The following is a 17,735-nucleotide window of genomic DNA, read 5'->3' as shown; positions in this document are numbered from 1 at the left end:
TCCAACCAAATAATGAAATTTAATATGATCCAGCCATTTGACTTCTGCCTAGGTACCCAAAAGAAATGAAAGGACTCAAATAGACATTTGCACACCTATGTTCACAGCAGTATTCACAGTAGCCAAAAGGAAGAAGCAACCCAAGTGTCCAGTGACAGATAAATGGATAAATAAAATGTGGTACGCATAATGGAGTATTATTCAGCTTTAAAAAGGAAGGAGAGTCTGATACATACTACAACATGGATGAACCTGGAGCATACTACGCTAGGTGAGATAAGCCATTCACAAAGAGACAAACACTGTATGACCCCATTTATGTGAGATTTCTAAAGCAGTTAAATTCATAGGAACAGAAAGCAGAATGGTGATTGCTACGGTCTGGGATGAGGAGTAAATGGGGAGTTACTGTTGAATGAGTATAGACTTCGTTTTTGCAAGATGAAGTTTCTTGAGAGAGATGGTGGTGATGGCTGCACAACAAAGTGAATGTCCTTAATGTCACTGGACACTCAAGAATGATTAGAATGGGGGGCACCTGGGTGGCTCGGTTGGTTAAGCGTCCAACTTCAGCTCAGGTCATGATCTCACAGTTTGTGAGTTCGAGCCCCACATCAGGCTCTGTGCTGACAGTTCAGAGCCTGGAGCCTGCTTTGGATTCTGTGCCTCTTTCTCTCTCTGCCCCTCCCCCACATGTGCTCTGTCTCTCTCGGTCTCTCAAAAACAATGTAAAAAAAAAAAAAAATTTTTTTTTAAAGAATGATTAGAATGGGGGAGGCTGCCTGGGTGTCTCAGTCAGTTAAGCATCTAACTCCAGCTCATGTCAGGATCTCACAGTTCATGGGTTCAAGTCCCACATCAGACTTTGCACTGATGGTGCAGAGCCTGCTTTGAATTCTGCCTCCCTCTGTCTCTGCCCCTCCCCCACTCACTGGTGCCCACATGTACATTCTCTCAAAAAGAAATAAACATTAAAAAAAATTATTAGAGGGGCACCTGGGTGGCTGAGTCGGTTTAAGTGTCTGACTTCGGCTCAGGTCATGATCTCACGGTTCCTGAGTTTGAGCCCCGCATCCGGGCTCTGTGCTGACGGCTCAGAGCCTGAAGCCTGAAGCCTGCAGCCTGCTTTGGATCCTGTGTCTCTTTCTTTCTCTGCCCCTCCTCCCCTCACACTCTGTGTGTGTGTGTGTGTGTGTGTGTGTGTGTGTGTGTGTGTGTGTGTGTCTCTCTCTGTCAAAAATAAACACTTAAAAATTTTTTTTGAAAAATGATTGGAGGGGTGCCTGGGTGGCTCAGTTGGTTGGGTGTCTGACTTTGGCTCAGGTCATGATCTCACGGTTGGTGAGTTCGAGCCCCACATCAGGCTCTATGCTGACAGCTCTAGAGCCTGGAGCCTGCTTCAGATTCTGTGTCTCCCTCTCTCTCATGTTCTCTCTCTCTCTCTCTCTCTCAAAAATAAATAAACATTAAAAGAAATGTTTTTAAGTATTTTTTTTTAATTTTTTTAACGTTTATTTATTTTTGAGACAGAAAGAGACAAAGCATGAACGGGGGAGGGGCAGAGAGAGAGGGAGACACAGAATCGGAAGCAGGCTCCAGGCTCTGAGCCATCAGCCCAGAGCCCGACGCGGGGCTCGAACTCATGGACCGCAAGATCTTGACCTGAGCTGAAGTCAGACACTTAACCGACTGAGCCACCCAGGCGCCCCTTTAAGTATTTCTTAAAACAAAAAAGTTATTATCCTGATGAGCAGTGAATGATGTACAGAATTTTTGAATCAATACATTATACACCTGAAACTAATATAACACTGTATGTTAACTATACTGGAACTAAAAACTTAAAAAAAGAAAAAAAAAAAAAGAAGAACAGGGGTGTCTGGGTGGCTCAATCAGTTGAGAGTCCAACTCTTGATTTCAGCTCAGGTCATGATCCCAGGGTCGTGGGGTAGGGCTCCACACTGAGCATGGAGCCTACTTAAGATTTTCTCTCCCTCTGCCCCTCTCCCCTGCTCATGTTCTCTCTCTCTCTCTCTCTCTCTCTCTCTCAAATAAAAATACATAAATAAAAAGAACAGTCCAAATTATAAAACCAGATTTCCCATTAAAGTCGCTGTAAGGGCAAAAAAGTTGACCAAGGGGCAGGCAGGTGCTAAGACAAACGACCCTACAAGAGAAGCTCTGTGGCCCCACACTAAGCCAAAAGACTACTCTCAAATGAACCAAAGAGAATAGAGAAACGGAAAGGTGAACCCCTCTGTAGGGCAAAGTCACCAAATACTCCAGAAATGATTTTTTTTTTTTTTAATATGTCTAAAGTCCAAGGAAGGAATATCTGGAACTAGAAAAAAAGTAAAGTTTCCTTCTGGATTAGGGTAACAGGGCAACTGCACTGTAAAAGCTCAAAGAGAATAGCCCAAGAAGCATTTAACATGGCTAACATACTAGGAAGCATAATGTAAACTAATCCAGTCCCATCACATCTAGTAGTAATTAGGGCCAAGTGAAACCTACCACCAAGAGAGACCTAGCAATTTGAGACCCAGACAAGGCCAAGAAGAACAAGACTGACCAAGCCAAATCATCCCTAGACTTAGGGTTGAAATATGAAATCACGGATAATATACCTTATTTACTTCCCTTCTCCTTGCCTTTTTAAATAGTTTTAAGGAATATTTCAATTCAATCTTTATTCACCTAAAAGTAAACAGAGAATAAGAAATAACGCAAGTGACACTAATGGCCAGGAGTGATGACAACACCTCATACAGGAAGGAAGGGAGCAGATGAGAAGTGAAAAATCACAAGGGAGAAACCTAGGTATGGATTCTTTACCTGCTGTGGCACAAGAGTTCATGCACACTTTTTAAGTGTTAAACAGGTTTATAATATCACTGACTGTAAAAAGTCTGGGGTGCCTGGGTAGCTCAGTCAGTTGAGCAACCAACTCTTGATTTCAGCTCGTGTCATGATCCCAAAATTGTGGCACTGAGCCCCATGTTGGGCTTCATGCTTGGGATATTCTTTCTCTCTCTCTCCCTCTCCCTCTCTCTGCCCCTTCTCTGTTCATATGTACACATGTGTGCGCTCTCACTCTCATTCTAAAATTAACAAAAGAGGGCACCTGGGAGGCTCAGTGGGTTAAGCAACTGACTCTTGATTTCAGCTCAGGTCATAATCCTGCCCCACATCGAGCTCTGCACCATGACAGTGCGGAGTCTGCTTAGGATTCTCTCTCTCATTCCCTCTCTCTCTCTCTCTCTCTCTCTCTCTCTGCCCCTCCCATGTGCACTCTCTCTCAAAATAATAATAAAACTTAAAAAAACTTTTTAAATTAAAAAATGAAATGAGGAATTACTGCACCAAAATCCATGAGAAAACAAAAACTCAGAAAGGTAAGCTCAGATGGGTGGCTCAGTTGGTTAAACTTCTGACTCCTGACTTTGGCTCAGGTCAGGATCTCGCAATTGGTGAACTGGAGCCACATCAGGCTCGCATCAGGCTCATGCTGCCTGAGAGTCTCTCTCTCCCTCCTTCTCTGCCCCTCCCCCCACCTGTACACATACTCTTTCTCTCTCTCAAAATAAACTTAAAAAAAAAAGAAAAAGAAAAAGAAAGGTAAGTTCAGCACTCAAAATTTACTTCTATTTGAGGGCATTTGCAGATTTAATTCCAAAGAAAAACTTCGAAAACGAGCTGTACTTTTAGGAGGCCTGGGGTGTCGGTAGAGAATAAAGTCAAAGCCTGGGACCTCCCCAATGAGGAAAGTCTGAGAAATCCACCCCATACTTTAAACAAGGAGCACAGGGCTACCTTTTCAGGGCAAGAGTGACCCAGAAACAAACCAGCCCTCATGGAAAGTCAATGGATAGGTTTACGTAGATTAGACAAATTTAAAAAGAAAATAAAGAAGCGGAACGTAGGTCAGAAGAAACAACACAGTATTCAGCCCTGGGAAATGATAAAGACCAGCAATACAGAAAACAAGGTAGGAGGCAGTGAAAATACAGTAAGAAGTTCTAACACGTTTAAACAGAGTGCAAGACGACAATGACAGAGGAGACATATGAGACAACAGCTGAGAATATTCTAGAACTGATCAAAATCAGCAATCCATTGATTCAAGAAGCCCAATGAATCCCAAGAGAATAAAAGTACTTCAACCATTCACAAAAATCTGCACATTGATGTTTATAGCAGCTTTATTCATAATTGCTAAAACTTGAAAGCAAACCAGATGTCCTTCAGTAGGTGAATGGATAATAAATTGCGGTACGTCTAGACAATGAAATATTATTCAGTGCTGAAAAGAAATGATCTAACAAGCCATGAAAAGCCACGGAGAAAACTTAAGAGGAATATTACAAAGTGAAAGAAGCCAGTGTGAAAAGGCTATATCCTGTGTGATCCAACTATATGACATTCCAGAAACAATGAAACTATGGAGACAGTAAAAAGATCAGTAATTGCTAAAGGCTGGGGAGGGAGGGATAAAGAGCCAGAGCACAGAGGGTTTTTAGGGCAATAGAACTACTATGTATTATGCTATAATAGAGAAATATTGTACATTTGAGCAAACCCATAGAATGTATAACACCAAAAGTGAACCCTAATGTAAACTACAGACTATGGGTGATAATGATGGGTCAAAATCAAGGTGCCTGGGTGGCTCAGTCAGTTAAGTGTTAGACTCACAGTGTGTGGGTTCAAGCCTTTCACTGGGCTCTGCGCTGACAGCGTGGAGCCTGCTTGGGATTCTCTCTCTGCCCCTTGCCCACTCGTGCGCATATGCTCACAAGACCTCTCTCTTCCTTAAATAAATAATTTTTAAAAAAAACGATGGGGCACCTGTGTGGCTCAGTCAGTTAAGCATCCAACTCTTGGTTTGGGCTCAGGTCATGATCTCATAGTTCATGAGTGCGAGCCCTACACCGGGCTCTCTGCTGTCAGCATGGGGCCTACTTCAGATGCTCTGTTCCCTTCTCTCTGCCCTTCCCCTGCTCATGCACTCATGCTCACTCTCTCTCTCAAAAAAATAAATATTTAACAATAATAACTGACAAAACTTTGGAGATGGGGAGAGAAAAAGTATTAAATGCTTATTTCTTTTTCATAATAGAAAAATCAATAAATGAAAAAAATCATTTTAAAAGAAGGTAAAAGAGACGTAAGAAAGATTTAAAAAGAAACACAAAGGGGCGCCTGGGTGGCGCAGGGGCGCCTGGGTGGCGCAGCCGGTTAAGCGTCCGACTTCAGCCAGGTCACGATCTCGCGGTCCGTGAGTTAGAGCCCCGCGCCAGGCTCTGGGCTGATGGCTCAGAGCCTGGAGCCTGTTTCTGATTCTGTGTCTCCCTCTCTCTCTGCCCCTCCCCCCGTTCATGCTCTGTCTCTCTCTGTCCCAAAAATAAATAAACGTTGAAAAAAAAAATTAAAAAAAAAAGAAACACAAGGAAGATTTAAGCCTAAATATATGTCATAGCATTATATGTGGATGAATTAAATCTCCTAAATAAAAGACAAGAATTTTGAGACTGGAGTAAAACAATAAGCTAGAGCAGACCATGCCTGCGGGTGACAACTAACTTTACTTTCATCTTCTCAATACTCTTTTCTAACTCAAAGACTTATTCAATGTGTATGATGTGCTGAGCATTTCAACAGTCATACGTGTTCTCAAGGAGACTAACAGGGGAAACAAACAATGCATGTCATAATAAAAGTAGGTTATCAGGTGCTAATAAAATAATTCAACGAGAATGGTGCAAGTATCTGGAAAAGCTATAAAGACACATTACGCTCTGAACAGTAAGCTGAAAGTTCATCAGGCAAATAAAAAAGGAAAGGTAAAGGAGAGAGCATGAGCCTGTTTGCAAACAGATCAGTCACGGTTTGAGCAAGCAGAGCACAGCACTAGGAGAACAGACCACTGGCTGTGAAGTTGAAAAATTAGGGTAGGAGTTTTAATTCAGTCCAACAGTCTATGGGAACCTTTAAAGCAAGGGAATAAAACAATACGGGTATTTTTAGAAATATAACTGGAGACAGTTTACAGAAAGATAAATGGGGTAGGAGAGGCTGGTTATTACAGTTGTGAACGAGGAAGGATTGAGAAAGTAGCAGGGAGAGCAGACAAATGCTTGAGAAACTTCAGAGAAAGAAGAGACAGGAGCTGATACTTGGCTAGATGTGAAATGAGAGAATTAAACAAATACGAAGTAAATGAAAGGGAGAAGTCAACATAAAGGCAAACATAACAATAAATTTAACAGTGCCTTAAAATTCAATGGTTTAAGTACAGACTTTCTCTCAGAATTTATGCTTATTAAGCACTGTCTAACTATGTATTAAATGCAAAACACCTAAACATATATTTTTTTAAATTACTGGATTGGTATGTAAAATAGCTAACACTAGCTATCCAAAACTGACACCTTCTAATTGATGCAATTAACTAAATAACAGGAGAAAAAGTTATCAGTTGGTTAAATATCTTTTCAGAAGTTAAATCTGATCATTTAAACGGATCGCGTATCAGAAAAAAATAAAAATATTTTAAATACGCTGATCACGTACCACTCACAAACTTACAAGAGGTAGAAAATGATCACTTTTCTTCAAGACATCAAAAAATCTACTATGTGATACTACTTAAAAATATATGGTCTTACAGCAGGCTCTATAAAGTGAAGGTTCTTGTGTCAGTACAGACCGTCCCACTTTCGTGGATTCTCATTTTGCTCTTTTCAATACCATCCATCACAAACCATATTAATCCTTTTTATTCAATACAACTGAAACTTAATAACATTAATCAAAAAAGTAGGTTGCAGTGGGGAATATAAAAAAAAATTACACCTTAGACATTTTCTTTGAACTTGAAACATGTAAATGTATATTCTGTTGCAAGTCTTTTGATGCAGCCCTTTTGAGTTACAGATCCACTGACTATAGTCCTGATCTCACACAAACCACACCCATAATGCATCAGCCACAATTTCTAGTTTCAACTTCTTTAAAAGTGAAGCAAGACTTAAGAGATGTTTGTCAAGGATCTAAATGAAGAATTCTTCCAGATTACAAAAAAACAAAAACTTATAAACCTTCAGAAGTATCTCCTTATTGGCTCACCTTACAGTTCTTCCATGGCAGTTAACTTAGTTTTCATAGAATCAACAATTCTTACATTTTGCAATTATATTTCATTGGTCTCCAAAATTTTTTATTAGATTATGTAATTATAATACAAGTGCAAATTGTAACAATGTGATCCTTGGTAAGTCCAGAATTCAACCAGCGGGAGCAATGCAGTGGGCATTAGCAGGTCTCACAAAAAGAGAACAGAGGTTTATTAAGACTAGTATCCCTGTTACAAAAGATTTAAATTCACATCACTTTTATTGTATTTTGAACAGTACTTGGCACTTAGTAAGTACCACGTAAGTATTTACTACTATATTAGCATTAAAACTAAACTGGCTACAAGGGCACCTGGCTGGCTCAGTCAGAAGAGCATGAGATTCTTGATCTCGAGGTTGTGAGTTTGAGCCCCACGTTGGGTAGAGAGACTACTTAAATAAAAAAAATAAACTTAAAAAAAAAAAAAAACTAAACTAGCTATAAATACAGTGCGTGCAGGGGTGCAATTCTACCTATTTCACACGGCCTCTGGAATCAGAGACTACCTGTACTTAAATTGTCAAAATGGGGTGCCCTGCTGGCTCTAAAATGGTGGAGCATATGACTCCTGATCTTGGGGTTGTGAGTTTGAATACAGAGATTACTTAAAAGAATATAATCTTAAAAGAAAAAAGAGAGAGAGAAAGCAGGGTAGGGAATATAAGCTACAACAGGTCCTCACTGAAAACATTTAAATACAAGGTAGAGTCAGTTTCACATAACTAGAAGTGGCTTATCCAGTATAAGGGAGGAGACCTTAAAAAAAGAAGTAGGTAGGGGCGCCTGGGTGGCGCAGTCGGTTAAGCGTCCGACTTCAGCCAGGTCACGATCTCGCGGTCCGGGAGTTCGAGCCCCACGTCAGGCTCCGGGCTGATGGCTCGGAGCCTGGAGCCTGTTTCCGATTCTGTGTCTCCCTCTCTCTCTGCCCCTCCCCCGTTCATGCTCTGTCTCTCTCTGTCCCAAAAATAAATAAAAAAACGTTGAAAAAAAAATTAAAAAAAAAAAAAGAAGTAGGATAGCTCACATATCAGGTCAACAAGAAATGAAGAAGTAGGTTCACAACCCAATTTAACCTTATCACCTCAAAAATGCTAAAAGGATGGTTACATGCCCTCCTAAAAAAACTGGCAGCTAGATAGAGAAGAAAAACCAACCCTATTTTCTTGGTGTCCATCAGGCTACTTTCCTCTATCATCAACCCACTAGTGACAGAAAACCCCAACCTCTTAAAAATCCACACAATGCATCCCAAGGCACAAAACAAATCCTTCTGGCTTACCAGTCATTAAAAATTAAACACGCTAAAAGAAAGAGAAACTGAATGCATTTAAACGCAAGAAAATTTTCTATTTGTGAATTAAAATCCTACCCATAAGAGCAACTTAAACATAAATAATAAATGTGGTGGCTTTTGACCATTTTCTTTCAGTCTAAGTTTTGTGATGTAGATCTAACTTGCAGGTGTGAAAAACTTGAAGCGACATAACAAAAGATCTGTTAACAACCAGGAAGTTCAAAGACTGCAGCCACTTAAAACACCCTTGTCCACTAGGAAAGAATCCACAATGGCACTAACTTTCTTCCTTCTATGGACATCAAAAAGTACTGAAAATGTTATGAATAGTTAGGAGAAACTCAAGAGACAGCCCCTGTGGCTGCACCAGTCCCACTAGATGGCACTATCACAGGAAAGTCACTCTCCTCTCCCATTTGGAGCAAGGGCTGAAACTGAAAACTATCAACTCAGTGACATCCTCATTGGGAAATGATGACCCATAATGAGGAATTCAAAGCTAGGAGGCGGAGTTTTTCTCAAAGCACCTTTTCTCCCAGTACATGGCCTCCTCCTCCTCAGTCCCATTTCAAATCAGTGGTCTGAGGGATACAATGTCTTGCAGGCAAAAGAAGTTATACAAAATGGATATTTTCTTTTCTTCTTCCTAACTCCAAATTACAGAATATTTACTTGCTTCCCCCCGCCAAGTTTCTTTGCTATGGGGAAAAAAAAAAGTCCCTTGCCAGTCCTTGAATAATATTTATTACGATATACTACAGTAAGTATAGTCATAGTAGACTAAAAACATCAAAATAACATACAGTTACTGGAATAAAAAACATTTGGATATAAATAAACTTCCTTATATATACAACAGGAAGAACTTCCTATTAAACAGATTAAGTCTTCTGACACCTTAATTACAAGATTTTAACTTAGGCCTGGGCAGCAAGATTCACAAGGTCAATTATCGCCATCACTTATGCTCCACCCCATCAAAAGAGTACTTGGATATAGCTATCACGACCTTAAAAATTGAGGAAAAGAAAGGCATACTAACAACAAAACCCAATGAGTTTAAACTACCATACAATTTGAATACAAACTTACTTTTATTCCATAGGTGACCACTTGAACAGACAGATTTGGATATGAACCTTGTGCTGAATTCCCAAATGAGAAGACACATAATCAATTTAATCCAGAGATCAATTTAATACTCAAACATACTGCTCACTTCTAGTTGAAGCTACTTCTCCTAGATCAGAGAACTTACACTTATACGTGTATCTTCAATATGTGTCAACAGTCAGCATAGCCTTCCCAAAGTGCCCTAAGTGCCACTTTAATCAAAGTGGCCAAAGAAACCAAGAACTACAAAATGTGCAACAAATCCTGTGTTCCCACAGCACCTGGTCACGGTTCTAACCCAGATGTCACCGAGGTATCATCTCTCTCTCGCTTCCTCCACAATGGAGGCTTGGAGGCTCTAAGTTGGGGTGTCATTCCTCACACCCTGCACAACGTCCAGTATGCGGTAGACACTCAATTTATCTGTTGAATGAACGAAAACTAACAACTTACTCCAGCTCACCAAAATTATGAGACCCCTCAAAGCAGCCAGTTTTTCCAACTAAACCTTGACAAACACCTTCTTCTTCAAGAAGCTACTGACCAAAGCAGGTCACTAACATTCAGGTCTCCAGGAGAAATAAGATTTCTTGAGAAGCATGGAAAGGTATGAATCACGTGAAGTCAAAGATCAAAAATTCACAAGTCTCAAGCCCAATTAATGCAACGATCTTAGAATGGTGAAGCTTTTAAATACAACATCGTAAATATATTTTACATATTGTATTAAAATCATAAATACATTGTACTAAAACCGTCCTATGAGAGCAGAGTGAACTACATAAGGACGCAGAGGAAGCCATAACATTGCTTAATGTAACCACCTGGGGGCTTGATCTTATTTTATGTTCCCTGAACAAAAACAGTGAACAAGAAGGAAAAATAGGAGGAGAGAAAGCAGTCTGGGGGTGCAACCAGGAGGAATCTGCTGAGCTACAGATCTGGAGAACTGACAAACAGCAGAAGCAGATTTTTCAAAACTCTTATCACAGAACTATCCAAAAAACCTACCGTAATGAATCTATGCCAATACCTTTTCGTTAAGTTTTTTTTTTTAATTTAATAACTGAGTTGTTTTGACAAAATATGGCACAAAAGCCAGATACACATCCCATTAGTATCCTTGCAACGAGATCCATGGGAAACCTCTCCTAAATTAGAGGGGAAAGAGATGCATATAGTTCCATTTAGAATCCCTTCAAATGTACCGTGAAGTTAGCGGAATGACTGGTAGGAGCTAAAAGTTCATCGGAACAGGTGAGCCCATCTCCCCTGCCATCTACCAGTTTGACCCACCCAAAATGATCATAACTGTTTTCTAAATGTGTTTCCATTTGACTGTGAACAGTGCTCATTATGGTCATTTTACTCACCTTACTAACGCCAACCCCTGTAAACCTGGCCTCTAATAATTCCTGCCGTCGAGGGTCCAGGCTATGCAATTCTTCCATCATTTCTACTGGAAAAGAAAAAGTAGGTTGTGAGACCATAAAAGCTAAAACGCGAGGCACCAATTTTTAGTTACAACAAAATGTAATTATTTCACTGAATGGTCACATACAGGTAAACCTCAAGTAAATACGGCATACAAGCGATAAACTACAATGTGCTGCATCAAACAGTAATACATTTAAAGTTAAAAAGCTCAGAAGTCCTCTTCGGAGGGCTACTATATCCTTGTCTAGTTCTGATTTTAACAGCAAAAAACCTCAAACCACTCATATAATCTCAGTAAAAGTTGAACAAGGACTAACTTGCAAAACAACGACAAAAATTCCTTCCATCAACCTTTGAATTTAACGAAGTACTTTCGGATATTTGTTTCCCAAACCCACAGGAACTGGTTCTTAAACTAAAAATATGAATCATTAATAATAATTTAAAAATAATGCAACATGAATCAGAAGCTACAAATAACTTCAAATAACGCTATTATATAGCTCCTTTCTCTGAAGAGCTCACGGTAGCTCATGAAAAAAGGAATTAATTATTTTAAATTTAATAGAGAACCCATGGTAAAACCATCAACCAGCATTCACTCAGGAAATTAGCAGAGCTCCATAACCATCCCTTTACAAAATCTTTTTCTGACCACTCCCTGGAGCAGTAGGTTTCTCTAGACATCTGCTTTTAGCACTCCTTCCAAGCAGGGAAGGGCAGGAGGACACCATTTTTAAACTCCTTCCACAACCAATAAATGCACAGGCTACTTTCAGCAAATACGTCCATCCATCGCAAGAGATCAACTCCTGCAGAGCCCACTGGAAACCTAATATTACAAGTGGAATAGGAACATATACCATTACACAGAACCCCTTTGAACATATTATTAAACAGCGATTGGAATGATTGGCATGATTTAAAAGTTCACTGAGAACATGAATTAAACATGCTCCTCTGCAATCTAACAACTCCACATTAACTGTAACAACCCCTACCAGTCTTCCAGTTTCATTTCCCTTCCTGGATTGAGAGCCTGGGGCAAAGGGGAATGAAAGGGTGACAAATTAAAGTTTCACCCACACAAACGAGCGCAGGTTAGCGAGGGAATAAGGAAATTCTCGAAAAGGCAGAAAGGCATCTTAAAAAAGAAAAAGAAAGAAAGGAAAAAGGGGACAGAGTGTGCTTCCCCTAAGTGGCCTTCCTCGCGTCTCGCCCTGCCCTAATCAAGGCCGGAATGGCAGAGGTTGCAGCCTCCCTCAAACCCTAGGGTCTCTCAGAACATTTCCTAAACCTCCATCCCCAGGCCTGGCCCAGAAAATGACGCCCCAGCGGTTATTCCATTTAATGTCAACTCATGTTAAGGAAATCTCCACTCTGTCTCTTTCCTGCGGGGCCTTGGACTGGGATCCTCCCTGCAGCCCACAGCCGGGAAACAGAACCGATGGGGCCTGGTCCCGGCGCCCCTTGCCTCCCGCCGGCTCCAAACTTTCCCCAACTCCAGGCCCACCTGTCACGGAGGGAGGGCGGGCCGGCTCTCGGGGGTGCCCAGGAGGCTGCCGGGGCCTCCAGCTGCCGGGGCGTCCCCTTCGCCCTGCCGGCCGCCGGCCCCACTCCCAGGCCGGGGCTGCCTGGGCCTCCCCCATCTTCAGCCCGGCCCCTCGGCGACCCGCAGCCCTCGGGGAGCCCCTCCCGCCTCAGCGCCGAGGAGCTGCGGCCCGGCCCCCGGGTGGGCCCGGGCCGCAGCCTCCTCAGCTGAGGGGGGGTCCCCCGGACGGTTAATGCCCCAGGCCCGGCGCCCTCCCCCGCCCGGGGCTCAGCCTCTCACCTGCCGCCGCCGCCGCCGCTCCACGCTCCTCCCGGGAGGGGCCCCGACCCGACCCGGCCGCCGACCGCTCCGCTCTCCCCCTGGGCAGGCCCGGGGCGGAGCCGGGGCCTCTCCTGAGCGCCGCAACCCCCCGCCCGGGCAGCCGCCGCCGGCGCCGGGCTCCACGAGAGGGCGGGCGGGGGAGGGGGGCCGCGGAGGCCGCAGATCCCCGGGCTCGCGTACAGAGCCAGGCGCCCGACGCGGGCCCGGGCCCGGGCGGCCGCGGGGGGCGCGGGACCGGCCTCCTGGCGCCGGACAAAGGCCAAGGGAGGCGCAGGAGGGCCCAGGCCGGGCCGGGAGGTGGGGGCCCGCTCGGCTGGGGGCCACTCGGGTGCGGCGCGGAGGGCGGGGGGGTCGGAACCGCTGGTGCCCAGGACCCGCCTCCGGCCCCTTAATCCGGATCGGTTCGGTCCGGATTAGTAGTGATCGGTGTAAACACACTAGTGAAACCGCGTGTTTCCTCGCGAGATTTGCACGGCTGGGAGGCAGGGGGGGTCCTGGGGGGGTGGGGGAAGAGCCGACAGTGGGGGAGGAGGGGGAGGGGACGAGGAAGGTGGGGGGGTCCCCGCTGCCCCGGCGCCCCGCCTCCTCCAATCAGCGGCCAGGCTGGCGGGCAGGGGTTAACCAGGGGACCCCGCGCCGGCGGAGGAGGCCGCCGCCTCGCCGGGCGGCTGAGGGCGGGCGCACGGGCGGCGCCGGCGACTGGCCGCCCCGAGCCCGACCCGGGCCGGAGTCCCGGAGCCCCCGCCGCCGTCAGCGTGTAAGCGGTCCCCGCCCGCGGGACCGGCCCGGCCGAGGCGGCCGAGCCGGCGCCCTGGGCCGTGGACCGGCGCTGGAGGGGCCTCGCCGCCTGGGCCAGGCGCTCCCCGATCCGCTTCAACGAACCCCGCGCCCGCCTAGTCTCTCGTCTCCACGAGTTTGGGTGAGAAGTGGGCTTGCTCTGCCCAGGGATGGATTTTAGAGGAAGAAAGCCCGAGAGCCGGCGGACCCCGCCCGAACTTCCTCGGAGACGCCCAGTTAGTGAGTTCGCTGTGCCCACCGTGTTGGCGTCTCGCACGCCCCGCCACTCTCCAAAGGGACTTTCCGGCTCCCCAGACCCACACTGGCCGCCCTGGAAAGCGGACAGCACTTTCCCTCCACATACCTGGCTGGCAGAGGGCGCCTCTAGGGACAAAAGGTGCCCTGGGATCAAAGCTGAACCCCCCACCCCCGCCAGGATGCTGCCCTCCGGAAGGGGGGGGGCGCTACCCCAAAGGGACTCCCCGGGCACCCAGGGGGAGGTTCCATTTCACCCTCTGATTAAACAAAACAAAAAAAACACGGCCCTCCTGGTACTTAGCGGGACCTGAGTGTAAGTACTAGAATGGAAAAAAAGGCCTGCCCTTCACAGAAATGTCTACTGAGGAATGAGAACTAGGAAGGGGTGCGTTCCTGCGCATAGTAGCCCCAGCAGCAAAGAGGGCTTCCTGCACAGGAAAAGGCTCCCACTCTGATCACCCAGCACCAGAGAAAAGAAGCACATTCTCCACCGACTTCTAGGAGCCAGGACACTGCAATGCCAATACCCGACTTTGTATTTTCCTCTAACACTTCCTTGATCAGACGTCTGAAGATGATTTAAGGAATACAAGTGAATCACAAGGGGGAAAGTTCAAACAATGAACAACAGCCTTGAACTTTTCCAGGGGGTCCGCAGTTACTTCAAGTGGAGTTTTGCCTTTTTTTCCTTACTAGTTTTTTCTTATTTCTTGCTATATTAACAGAACACAGACCTGCTGAAAGGGCAAACGACTGCGGTTTACTTTTTGTTAGTTGTGTGACCTTCCAAACCCTTGGGCAAATTAAGGCACTGTGGGAAAAAAATCCATTAAACCAAGCGTCACCTTGCCCCTGATCCCAGCCAGGCTGGAAAGTGCACACACATATTTCCAAAGATAACAGTGTTTGAAGGGGAGGGGGAGATCCAGTGGGGGGCAGAGAGTAGGGAAAAAAGGTCAAGGTGGAGGGCCATCCAGAGAGCAGGAGAACCAAGGGACGCATATTATACATACGACTTGTCTTTCCACTCCAACACAGAAGACCAGCAAATTGCGTTCTAATGAATAATCAGGAAAGTAACTCCTTAAATGACACTGGAATGTCTTAAGTGGGGAGAAAAGAGTTTAAGAGAAAGAGCACTGGACAGAGAGCTGAGTTCTAGCCTCGCTGATCCACAGACAAGCCACATGGACCTGTTACCTAACCTTTTCAAGCTTTGCCAACCTCATCCATGAAGGAGTCCTTTCCAGACCTAAAATGCTATGATTCCATTTTTTGAAGTAATTATTTAGAATAATCATTGGAATACAGGAAAAGGTGTTATTTTAGTTTCACTTTTCCAAGTGCGTTTTCTCAGCATGTCAGAGAACTTCCACTGCCACAGGCCTGTTCACAGCCACGCTCTAGATTTAACACTCATCCCAGTAGGAATTGCTTATAGGCGTTTAATGAATTTGCTTACCACAAAGATTGGGTGCTTCTATTTATAAGCATCATATACAAGAAGATATCAAATATCAACAGCAAGGGAAAATAACCTTACCCTTTCCCAGAGTAAGATGGGCAATTTTTTTAAGTTTATTTAGAGAGAGAATGAGTGAGGGGGTGGGAGGGGCAGAGAGAGGGAGAGAGAATCCCAAGCAGGCCCTGCACACCAAGCGAGCACAGAGCCCAACGTGGAACTGGAATCCACAAACAGGTCAGGATCTGAGCCAAAACCAAGAGTCAGATGCTTAACCAACAGCCACCCAGGCACCCCCAGATGGGCAATTTTAAAATTGTCCAATGGTTCCTCTCACAATGTGATTGAACCTTTGGTTCATGAATCAATGTGTTTAAAGTATGTTTGCTCACATGGTAACTTTGTCAGACTCAGCTTGTCACAGACTGGCAAATGGTGACATGCCCCATGCAAAGGCCCACTGGCTGTGGGCAAATAGATCCAAATAGAAGCTGTCCACATTGTGCAAGCTGCTCCTTCCTATCTTCAGGGGAATGTAGGACAGCTCCTCCAGGTTTATGTTCATAGTCACAGAGAAGAACACGGAGCTGGCTGGACATGCCTCAGACTAGTTCTGATCCTCCCCAAGGAGTGCTCTGCAAACCTCAGTAGGTTAATATGCTTTAAAGGGAAGAGATGTACATTGGTCCTTGGGAAATTCTCGCTTAAAGCTAAGTGGAATCCGTTGGGGCACCTGCGTGGCTCAGTTAAGTGGCTGACTCTTGATTTGGGCTCAGGCCATGGTCTTGCAGTTTGTGAGTTCAAGCCCTGTGGAGGACTCTGTGCTGACACTGTGCAGCCTGTTTGGGATTGGGATTCTCTCTCTGCACCTCCCTGCCTCTCTCTCTCTCTCTCTCTCTCTCAAGATAAATAAATAAACTTAAAAAAACCCTAAATGGAATCCGTTATTTCAGTACTACTTGGAGCCTAAAATGTGTAATATGCATATGGCAATCTCCAGGAGGGGGATGGAGGTTTTCGGCACGTTCCCATTTAATTTTGGAATCATCACTGTTTTTTGTTGATTGGTTGGTTCAGTGTAGCCATGGAAAAGGTGTTCTGAGGAAGACACTGGGGGAAACTAGTTTTAACTTCCTTTTGCTCTTGGCCTATACCACACTAATGATTGTCCGGCATCTCCTTGAATGTTTCATAATATCCACCATCTGCAGCAAAAAGATCCTGGCATATTTTACTGAGCAGGTTGACAGTGAGTCTTAGTGTGATTGCACCTTTTCTAAAAGGAGCCTGCAGTGGGGTGGCAAAGAGGACACAGTTATTAGTCAAGATCCTTGATTTTAATCTGTCTCGCCTCTTACCAGCTGTATGGCCTTAAGCAAGATATTTAACTTCTCCATACCTTTAGCTTATCCATAAACTGGTGTTAAAATAAAATCTCCCAGGAATGTTGGAGGATTAAATGAGATAATATATATATGCCTGATAGAGTAATCCCTGAATAAATGATTCCCGAACTCCACACTTCTGCAAAGGGTTTATGTACATTTGTCATTAGATTGGTTTAGAGGCACACAGTTTAACTTTGGGAACCAGGCTGCCAATGCACTGAGTTGTTTAGGTGTGCTGTTTCATAACAGAAAAAGGAAAAAAAAAAGACTTAATGTCTTTTTAATGAAGCATTATGTTTGTTGTGGGGGAGTGGTGTAGGGAGTAGAGAAAAACAAAAGTTGCCTGCTTGGTCTCTTTATGTTGTTTTCCCCCATCCCTAAGAACTGAGGGTTTCTCATCCTCTGAAGAAATACGGAATTTCATGCAGGCAATATTTCCACTATAGATTGCACTAGGCAGGACAGTATACAACACTAAAGTATTTGTGACTGGACAGAGCTAGGTTCTGATCCTGTCTCTTCACCTCTGGGTTCCCCATCTGAAAACTAGCCAGCACATCTAATTCCATGAGTTGCTTTAGTTAAAATTGAAACAGTGATGGGGCGCCTGGGTGGCTCAGTCGGTTGAGCGTCTGACTTCGGCTCAGGTCATGATCTCGTGGTCCATGGGTTCGAGCCCCGTGTCAGGCTCTGTGCTGACAGCTCAGAGCCTGGAGCCTGCTTCAGATTCTGTGTCTCCTCTCTCTGCACCTCCCCTGCTCACACTCTGTCTCTCTCTCTCAAAAATAAATAAACATCAAAAAAAATTTTTTTTTAAATTGAAACAGTGATGGAAAATGTCATAACCATGCTGGACGGGACATACAATAGGCATTTAGTCAACATTATTTCCCCTCTTCTCCCCATTCCTAACAATGGAAAAGAGTCTGGTTGCCATGAACCTGCACTACAGATTTT

At 44.5% G+C, this 17,735-nt stretch overlaps 1 protein-coding gene and 1 non-coding gene across 10 annotated transcripts in view; one reads left to right on the top strand and one right to left on the bottom strand.

Annotated features, from left to right (window-relative positions):
- TLK2 (tousled like kinase 2) overlaps positions 1-13,338 on the bottom strand; it is a 116,842-nt gene extending 103,504 nt beyond the window's left edge. For 2 of the 9 annotated variants that reach the window (XM_047832606.1, XM_047832608.1), the window contains exons 1-2: positions 12,534-12,687; positions 10,957-11,039 (exon numbers count right to left, since the gene is read on the bottom strand). In XM_047832606.1, the coding sequence (XP_047688562.1) occupies positions 10,957-11,039; positions 12,534-12,669 (219 nt within the window). In that variant the 5' untranslated portion in view covers positions 12,670-12,687. Of the gene's footprint in view, positions 1-10,956; positions 11,043-12,533; positions 12,688-12,851 lie in introns of those variants that run through there. The other 7 variants (XM_047832609.1, XM_047832610.1, XM_047832612.1 and 4 more) reach the window with 7 other exon arrangements.
- A 4,045-nt stretch (positions 13,339-17,383) lies between these two features.
- On the top strand, positions 17,384-17,468 carry TRNAR-UCG (transfer RNA arginine (anticodon UCG)). Its single transcript has one exon. It is a non-coding gene; the product is annotated as a tRNA-Arg (tRNA).
- Positions 17,469-17,735: the final 267 nt, after the last annotated feature.

This window comes from Prionailurus viverrinus, chromosome E1 (genome assembly GCF_022837055.1).
Source record: "Prionailurus viverrinus isolate Anna chromosome E1, UM_Priviv_1.0, whole genome shotgun sequence".
Classification (NCBI taxonomy): domain Eukaryota; kingdom Metazoa; phylum Chordata; class Mammalia; order Carnivora; family Felidae; genus Prionailurus; species Prionailurus viverrinus.
Note: the sequence above shows the minus strand (reverse complement) of the source record. Positions and strands in the feature narration are given on the sequence as shown.